Source organism: Thalassophryne amazonica, chromosome 1 (genome assembly GCF_902500255.1).
Source record: "Thalassophryne amazonica chromosome 1, fThaAma1.1, whole genome shotgun sequence".
Taxonomy (NCBI): domain Eukaryota; kingdom Metazoa; phylum Chordata; class Actinopteri; order Batrachoidiformes; family Batrachoididae; genus Thalassophryne; species Thalassophryne amazonica.
Window position 1 is genome coordinate 6,386,266 of NC_047103.1, and position 9,925 is coordinate 6,396,190.

Here is a 9,925-nt window from a genome sequence, read left to right on the forward strand (position 1 = left end):
TAGTTATGCTGCTATAGACGTAGACTGCTGGGGGGTTCCCATGATGCACGGAGTGTTTCTTTTTCTTTTTGCTCTGTATGCACCACTCTGCATTTAATCATTAGTGATTGATCTCTGCTCCCCTCCACAGCATGTCTTTTTCCTGGTTCTCTCCCTCAGCCCCAACCAGTCCCAGCAGAAGACTGCCCCTCCCTGAGCCTGGTTCTGCTGGAGGTTTCTTCCTGTTAAAAGGGAGTTTTTCCTTCCCACTGTCGCCAAGTGCTTGCTCACAGGGGGTCGTTTTGAGGGTTGGGGTTTTTCCGTAATTATTGTATGGCCTTGCCTTACAATATAAAGCGCCTTGGGGCAACTGTTTGTTGTGATTTGGCGCTATATAAATAAAAGTGATTTGATTTGACCACTATGGTTTGTCTCCCATATGGATCTGTTTGTGTTTTAAGTACCACTTCATGCGGCTGAAACTCTTCTGACATTCTTCACAGGTGTAAACTTTATTTTCACTGTGAATGCGTTGGTGTTTTTGTCGGGCAGACGACTGACTGAAAGATTTCCCACACTGGTCACAGGTGTATGGTTTCTCTCCACTGTGGATGTGTTGGTGTGTTTTTAAGGTTGATAACTGGCTGAAAGTTCTTCCACACTGGTCACAGATGTATGGTTTCTGCCCACTGTGGATGAGTTTGTGCATTTGTAGGCTCGATAAATGGCAGAAAGATTCCTCACATCGGTCACAGGTGTACGGTTTCTCTCCACTGTGAATGCGTTGGTGCTGTTTTAGGCTCGATAACTGGCTGAAAGATTTCCCACATTGGTCACAGGTGTATGGTTTCTCTCCACTGTGGATGCGTTGGTGAATTTGCAGGGTATTTAACTGGCTGAAAGATTTCCCACATTGGTCACAGGGGTACGGTTTCTCTCCACTGTGGATGCGTTGATGATTTTGCAAGGTATATAACCGGCTGAAATATTTCCCACATTGGTCACAGGTGTATGGTTTCTCTCCAGTGTGGATGCGTTGGTGTTGTTGTAGGGTAGATAACTGGCTGAAAGATTTCCCACATTGGTCACAGGTGTATGGTTTCTCTCCACTGTGGATGCGTTGGTGTGTTTTTAAGGTTGACGACTGGCCGAAAGTTCTTCCACATTGTTCACAGATGTACGGTTTCTCTCCACTGTGGAGGAGTTTGTGTATTTGTAGGCTTGATAAATGGCAGAAAGGTTCTCCACATTGGTCACAGATATATGGTTTCTCTCCGCTGTGGATGCGCTGGTGTTGTTGTAGGCTCGAAAACTGGCTGAAAGATTTCCCACACTGGTCACAGGTGTACGGTTTCTCTCCACTGTGGATGCGTTGGTGAATTTTCAGGGTATTTATCTGGCTGAAAGATTTCTCACACTGGTCACAGGTGTATGGTTTCTCTCCACTGTGGATGCGTTGGTGATTTTGCAGGGTATAGATTCGGCTAAAATATTTCCCACATTGGTCACAGGTGAATGCTTTTTTCTCACTGTCAATAAGATGTTTTAGATTAGATGACTGACTAAAAGCACTGCCACACTGGTCACTGGTGTGTGGTTTTTCCTCATCATGGATGAGCTGGTGGTGTTTTATATGAGATAACTGGCTGAAAGTTTTTCCATGCTGGTAAGACTTGTACCGTTTGTGGGCCCCTCCTGGTTTTGGGTGAACCTCATTAATCTGAGCAAAGGGCTGAAGTCTGTTTCCATTTGTCTTGTTCTGTTCCTGCAGTGCCACAAAAACACAAAAAGATGTGATGTGCAAGTCGTGCAAACAGTCACATGGATTAAACTACATAGAAGTGATAAATCACAGCCTCCAAGTTTCTATACCGGGGGCAGCTGGGAACTTCATAAAACATTTAGGAAACTGACAGAATTCATGGATGAACAATTCCTGAGTTATTGAAAAGGACAATGATCACTGAATATTTTTGAAATGTCAAGTGTTTGATAATTAAGCTATTTATTAATCTAATTAATGAAAAAGTGACACAGGAAATTTTTAGTTTTTCTACCATTGCATATATATTTCCCAGAGAAACCTCAAGCTGTGACCATATGTTGGAAATCGCCAGGGCTGCTTCTTGCAGAGGTGGGTTATCCCAGCTTCTGTAAAACTCCTCCCATGTATTGCTTTTATCTCTGCAACTGTGACAGAGACCAGCAGGAGTCGCTGTGCAGTAGGAGTCTGTAATCCTCACTCCCCAACAGCTAAAAGGATTCACTGGCCAGAGACCTGGGTTTTTGCCTTCTGGTTAGAGAGTCCACCTGCCAAGCTGGAGATTGTGAGTTTGTGTCTCCAGGGGAGTGAGTGGGAGGAGCCAAACATAGACAACACAACACAGATGAGAGAGTACAACCACTACATTGGTGCCATGATCCAGATGGGAGTGAGTGTGACGGAGGCCAGCAGGGGGCACTGTGTAGTCAATAGGACCCTCCACCCCATTCCCCACAGAGAGAATAGTGTACCAAGATGCAACACACTGATGCATTTTAAACAAAAGCCGCTGGCGGCACTGTGGAAGCACTGCTGATGATAACATTAGCATTCACAGCAGAACTTTACTGATCCCTTGGAAAGACTCCCTTGGGGAAACTGAAGCTCCAGCAGCATTGTGTAGGAGCACACAGGGTAAGAACTACAGAGAGCATCAAAAGTGAAAGTAAAAAAGAAAAACAAATTTACAAATTTTAGCTTACAAGTTTACAAATATAAATACACAATATAAATACCAGACATATTGATTTACTGGCTACTACTGTTCCTCTTCTCCTCCTCCCCCTGAGTGAGGAGTTGTACAGTCTGATGGCCTGAGCAGTTTGTCCAGTGTTCTCTTCTCTGCCACCGTCACCAGAGTCCAGCTTCATATCAACCACAGAGCCAGCCCAACCGATCAGTTTGTTCAGCCTGGATGTGTCCTTCTTGGATGTGCTGCTGCTCCAGCACACCACGGTTTAAAAGAGGATGCTGGCTACTACGGACTGGTAGAACATCCACAAGAGTTTCCTGCAGATGTTAAATGACCCCAACCTCCTCAGAAAGTACAGCCTGCTCTGTCCCTTATTGTACAGGTGGTTCGTGTGGGCTGTCCAGTCCAGTTTGCTGTACAGCGACAGCTGGAGGTACCTGTCAGAATTGATAGCCTCCACCTCACTAGCTCCTTTGTCTTTGAGGTGTTGAGCTGTAGATGGTTTGTGTGGCATCAGGCAGCAAAGTTCTTCACTGGGCTCCTGTACTCCTCCTGTCATCCCTGATGCATCCAACAATAGCTATGTCATCTTCAAACTTTTGGATGTGACCCAGCTCAGAGTTGTAGCAGAAGTCAGAGGTGTACAGGGTGAAAAGAAGAGGGGCCAGCACTGTGCTTTGGGGTGCTCCAGTGCTGCTGTTCATGGTGTCAGACGTGGTGTTGCTCGGCCTGACATACTGCGGCCTGTCAGTGAAGTAGCTGGAGATCCAACTGACCCAGCAGGCGTCCACTCACATCTTGTTCAGTTTGTCCTGGAGCACAAGGGGCTGGATGGTGTTGAAGGCACTTGAGAGGTCCAAGAAGAGAATCCTCACTGTGCCATTTCCCGTATCCAGGTGAGTCGACTCGGTGTAGCAGGATGCTGTGTGGAGCAGCATCCTCCACACAGCAGCTGCCCTATATGCAAACTACAGACAGTCTTGTGCGTATTGCACCGGGGGTTTGAGGAAGTCGAGGAAGTGCCGCTCCAACGTCTTCATCAGGTGCAACGCGAGTGCCACTGGTTGGAAGGTATTCAGCTCACTGGGACGGTTCTTAGGAACTGGAACAATGCTTGAAGTCTTCTACAGGGTGGGCACTCTCCCTAGCTGCAGACAAAGGTTGAAGATACGTTGTAGAAGTTCAGTCGCGCAGGTCTTGAGGGATCATTATTGGGGTTTATTTTTGTAGCGAGAATGCTGGGCCCATTGTGACTAATAAAATAATTACAGAAAAGACTTTCAGCACTTAAAATAGGTGATTAATTTTCTGCTTGCTGGCAGCTTAGAAACGCCCCCGCAGGAATTTTTTTTTCCAAGTTTGCGTCAGGAAGTGTTTTTATGTGCCATGGTATGGCCTCTAAGTACTTACTGTCCACATACTGCTTCGAATTATGATTAAAGTAACTGCTGTAAAATTCCAGGTTTACCTTAAGCTAAGCTAACGAAGCTAAATGACCGGAAGAACGACTCAGAATACTCCATTAACAACACAGTGAGCAGACCAACTGCTTACTTTAAAACACACGACTAATAATATTTTTAAAAGGTACCAATAATTTTTCAAAAACTCATTTTACCTCCAAAATCAACTTTGAATCATCGACGGACATTTTTATGAGGCAGCACGTCCGGTTATTCCGTCTGTATAAAAGGTCCGACAGAAACAACCCACTGAATCTCAAGGTACATAACTTAAATTCATGTCACATTCATGTAAGTGTCACATTAACGGTTAAATAATTTTTAGGACAAATTGGGTGAATTGAAAGCAGCTTTTCTTTTATTCTTTGACAAAAAATAATTCATTTCAACAGTATCTTTATTAAAAAAAATTGTCATAACTTAAAAAGTGAGAAAAAGAGCAGACTGTAGTTCAGTACCACCTAAAATTATTAGTAGTAGTATTCTGTCCTCCCGCCCAAGAAGAAAAAGCTGGAGGAGGTGTTCAGCCAGTTATCAGTGAGCATTCTATAACCTACATAAATGTATGGTGGCCATTAGGGTGACAGCAATAAACAGGTTGAGGTCACTACACTAGGTCATTACACAGGGGTCATTATTTAAAAGTGCTCCAGTCATATTCAAAAGTAAAACAGATTACTTATCAGATCATAAATTTTCCAAAAATGTGTAGTTTGGATGATCTATGACTGAATGTTATGGGGTAAGAACAGATAAAATTATAGCAAAAGTCAGTTTAAGTTTCTACAAAGGTCAAAAGTTAAAGTTGCTCCAATTCTGATTAAAAAGTGATTCAAATATTTGGTTGTGCAAATGCAATTTTTTAAGGAATAGTTTGCCCTATTTGTTGTGCTTTGTTATCAGCTCAACACAGGGGCGTAGGTTTGCATATGGACCATAGGGACAAGTCACAACCATTATTTTGGGATGGCAAAATAGTCCCTACCAATATTTAGCATTTTTGTTTATATAACAAAATCATTCACTTTTTTTTTTTTGCGAACTCGAGACTATAATTTTAGTCGTCACGTTTTGTGTTTTCGACGTGCCAGAGTGACAGAGTTACCCATGTTGCAATTTCATTGGCTCACGTTCTTCTCACATGGACGTAAACAAAGCGCATCTCGTGGCAGGCAGTGCTTCATTTGTAAAGTGGGAGGTCCCGGAGCGCAGAGGATGGGTGGCTCCGGTGCAGTGTTGCCAGATGTACGATAATTGTCGTATTTGTACGATAGTTTTGCCCTTTGTACGATGTACGATCAATAATGGGAAAAATCCAATATGTACGATAATTTCAGTTGGTTGCCCAAACACGCATCTCTGTCTGACACCCAAGAATCATTTTGCAGGTGTTGCACTCAGGCGGCATCAAAGACACAACACACACAGCTTTGGCCGCCCGGGACAACGTCATTTGAAAGCCCGCCCCCTCCCCATACAAAGTAATGAGTTCCATCCAATCTGTACCGTGACAGGAAGATTCCCCAACCAACATCTTTTTTTTTTAAAACTTTATTTCAACAAATGCAACAACAAACGAACAAAACACAAGAGCAAAGAGATATACAAGAAGAAGAAAAAAAGTTAAAGTTCCTTATGGAAGTGTCAACATTTTTTCTGTGTTCAACAAAATCTGCACAAGTGGCATCAGATGACGACAGCGACCTCGAGGTTGAATTCGACTCTTTCTAGTCTGGTAATTAACACGTTTGTGTCCCTTCACAGAAAAAAAAATCTTTCTAGTAGTGCGTTCTAGTTTCCCCATTACTATAATTACTGTTTAAAAATGTGACATAAAATTCTTTGTAAATTAAAAAACAAAACGCTAAAATAGCTACGTTGTATGCGTTTTGTTTGTGTACGAGCATTTCTCCCAAAATACGATCATTTTGAGGTTTTGGTACGATAGTTTCATATTTCATATCTGGCAACACTGCTCCGGTGCAGAAAAACAAGAAGGGCGGGGCTTGCGAACAATGCTGTGCGCCACACTTACAATAAACTGCACACCCACACAAACACGCACACACACCTTCACAAATGACACTAACACCCTGCCTTTTCCTCAAAAATTACTACATTTATGTTTGCTGTCTGTACTTTTTTGTCACTTTTGCGCTCTTTTTCATACTTTTCCCTCGTTTCAAAAGTCACCGAACGCACTTTACCGTAATATATGCAACATATAGCACACTGTTGGAAAGCACGGGTTCTTGGCTTGCTGTCAGTGTTGAAATTTTTCAGCGTGAGGGCTTACATGAGAACTTACGGTAATGAAAATCAGCGGCGCATTAGTGTGAAACTTCCGTGTTTTTCCTCTGCGTTATGACATCACAGGCTTCGTTTACCGTAATACACCATATATATCATTGGAAATCCCTTTTTTCTTTTTTTTTTTAATTAGGTTGCCAGATACCTACAACTGCATTATTGATGAAGAGAATAAATTATACATCTTGGTTGCAAAAACTTGTTTTTTTTTTGTTAGCTCCACAAGTATTTTTGTTGTCTTGTTCTCTCAGGTGTAGGCCTATAGAATAGATTCGTGATTTTGGGTGCAATTTTGTTATTTAAGCTATTTGTTTGTTTGCCTACACGCTTAATATTGTAAAGTGTTAAATTATTCAGCATTATGTCGTCATATGTTATGTATTATGCTGTACTTGTGCGTCTAATGGTATGAGTGGGTTAGGGGGTGGTGGTGGTGGGCAGGGGGGCCGGGGGGGGGGTATTGTCCCTACCAAAGCTGAGACCAAACCTACGCCCTTGGCTCAACAAGTAATTTGCATCAGAATTTGCCAAAATTGTAAGTTTTATTTTTTGACCCCCGTGTAAGCTTTCATTGGTCCCTACATTATTTGGCTAGCCAGGTGCAGCTATATGAACCAGCAGGTATTTTTAAATTGCCCACATCACAGCTTTTTTTTTAATGTGTTGCAGCCTTAAATACAGGAATGGATGTACAAGTGTGACAGAAAAATAACAATATGAAAAAGATCATTATTTTTGTCACTTATTTCATAAAGTACATTACGTTTGAGACCAGAGTGTGGTATCTCGGACAGTGTCAAGTATTTTTTGTTTACTCGTCACGATATATCAATGGTTAATAATATTTTGTCTCCATTGTAGTCCAGATCAATTCTATTTTATTATCACGTTGTTGTTTTGTAATGCTTTTATCATGTGTTTTTATGTCTCCATTGGAGGTTTAACAAAATCATATATCATAAAGTGTAAGTATTATATATTCTAGACTCATTACACACAAATTAAGGTGTTTCAATTTTTTTACTTTTTTAAACATTATGGCCAAATACTAATTTTAATAATTACAGTCTAAATAACATCATATACAAATAATGAATGTTAATGAGTTCAATGGTATGAATATTTCATTAGGTTAAAGGTGGAAGCAGAGTTGAATTGTACTGAGAATCGGCACAATGGTTAGCTGTGGTGAACGCTGGGACCATTGTGACTAATAAAATATTTACAGAAAAGACTTTCAGCTCTTAAAACAAGTGATTAATTTTCTGCTTATGGGTAACTCAGAAACACACTCAGAGCAAACACTGAAGAACTTGACATGATAAGGAATTCAAGCACTTCCAGATGTTTTATGCAGGTAAGTTTTCATCAAGCTGTGATTTGATTCCGGAAGAAACACCACCAACAGGTCAGTTTACAAAACTTTATTTACTGTGTGTGCTGCCAACAGGTCTCCTTCAAATGATGCAAACTTTGTTTTTGTTCATTAAAAAATAAATAAATACGAGGGCTGTACATAAAGTATAGGTCCTTTTTATTTTTTTCCAAAACTATATGGATTTCATTCATATGTTTTTACGTCAGACATGCTTGAACCCTCGTGCGCATGCGTGAGTTTTTCCACGCCTGTCGGTGACGTCATTCGCCTGTGAGCACTCCTTGTGGGAGGAGTCGTCCAGCCCCTCGTCGGAATTCCTTTGTCTGAGAAGTTGCTGAGAGACTGGCGCTTTGTTTGATCAAAATTTTTTCTAAACCTGTGAGACACATCGAAGTGGACACGGTTCGAAAAATTAAGCTGGTTTTCGGTGAAAATTTTAACGGCTGATAAGAGATTTTGAGGTGATACTGTCGCTTTAAGGACTTCCCACGGTGCGAGACGTCGTGCAGCGCTCCCAGGCGCCGTCGTCAGCCTGTTTCAAGCTGAAAACCTCCACATTTCAGGCTCTATTGGTCCAGGACGTCGTGAGAGGACAGAGAAGTTTCAGAAGAAGTCGGTTTCAGCATTTTATCAGGATATTCCACTGTTAGAGATTTTTTTAATGAAAGACGTGCGGGCGGATTGCAGCATCGGCTCGCAGCCGCCGCGACACTCCGCCGCAGGAAAAACACCTCTGTTGGAAGCCTTAAGGACAAGTTGGAACATGTCCAGCTGTTAAACAATTTCTCATATACTCACTCCACTGAAAGCCATCAAAAGCCGCCTGGATTTTACAAATGGTTATCAACACGGAGGTGCCCCGGCTGCGTCCCGACACGCGGACCCGATTTTGATCAAACAAAGCGCCAGTCTCTCAGCAACTTCTCAGACAAAGGAATTCCGACGAGGGGCTGGACGACTCCTCCCACAAGGAGTGCTCACAGGTGAATGACGTCACCGACAGGCGTGGAAAAACTCACGCATGCGCACGAGGGTTCAAGCATGTCTGACGTAAAAACATATGAATGAAATCCATATAGTTTTTGAAAAAATAAAAAGGACCTATACTTTATGGACAGCCCTCGTACAGGATCTAACAGCAATTCTTAATTCAATTTCAATTTATTTATACAGCACTAAATCACAGCAAAGCTGCTTCAAGGTGCTTCACACAAGTAAGGGCACCTCATACATCGTGGGAATTTGGTTGATTTGCACATAAAGTGCACATGAAGCATGATCGCAGCTGCTCCTAATGCCTTGTACACCTGTTGCTAAAACTATTTGCGCACACCAGTGGCTGAAAGATGGTGTGCACTGTGTGAGCCCATCAAACCCTCTCGCAGCAGGTATCGGCCAAATTCCAGGTGACATACTGTGTTTGGACGGACATGGACTCACAACTGCCTAGTGTGACGCGCGTGTCTGCTTGCTGTCATCACGTGGACATAAATAAAAACATATCACTGCGGCAACAGGCTGCAGTGAGCACGTGTGCGCATGCTGCAGTCCATCAACAGGCTGCCCCAGGTTGAAACGGACCGTCAGCTCATAACACGCAGCAGGCGATCTGACTGTTACGTCACCCACGTGAGCTCTGTTCCACATAATGCAGTGTCAGTCCTGCGGCATGCCATCCACAAGACACGCATGTCCGGCAGTACGCGCGCGCAGGCCGGTTGGACACGTGCCAACAGATGTGGACATTATGAGACGAGCTTCTCATTCATATCATTTCATAACTGTACCACAGGTCATCTACAGAGCAACAGATGGATCGTATTTGTATTGCCTGCATGATAAGGATTCAATATAATGAAATGTTTTTATATGGTGTGCAGTTTTATTTATTTATACGTCCATGTCCTTCCTGATATCAAGTATTTTCCTGCACCTTTCACAGGCCAGTGATGGTAGCTCACTGGTAAAGCTTCTGACTGGCAATCAGAGCTTTTGGAAAGCATGGGTTTGAATCCCGTGGGTGACGTGTATATATATATATTTTTTTTTATTTTCACATC

At 42.5% G+C, this 9,925-nt stretch overlaps 1 protein-coding gene across 1 annotated transcript; it reads right to left on the reverse strand.

Moving 5' to 3' along the window:
• Window positions 1-289: 289 nt before the first annotated feature.
• On the reverse strand, window positions 290-4,422 carry LOC117527528 (zinc finger protein 501-like). The gene is made up of 2 exons (XM_034189952.1): window positions 4,333-4,422; window positions 290-1,744 (listed from the first exon to the last, which is right to left on the reverse strand). The coding sequence occupies exons 1-2, from the start codon at window positions 4,363-4,365 to the stop codon at window positions 401-403; spliced, it is 1,377 nt and encodes a 458-aa protein (XP_034045843.1). The 5' UTR covers window positions 4,366-4,422; the 3' UTR covers window positions 290-400.
• Window positions 4,423-9,925: the final 5,503 nt, after the last annotated feature.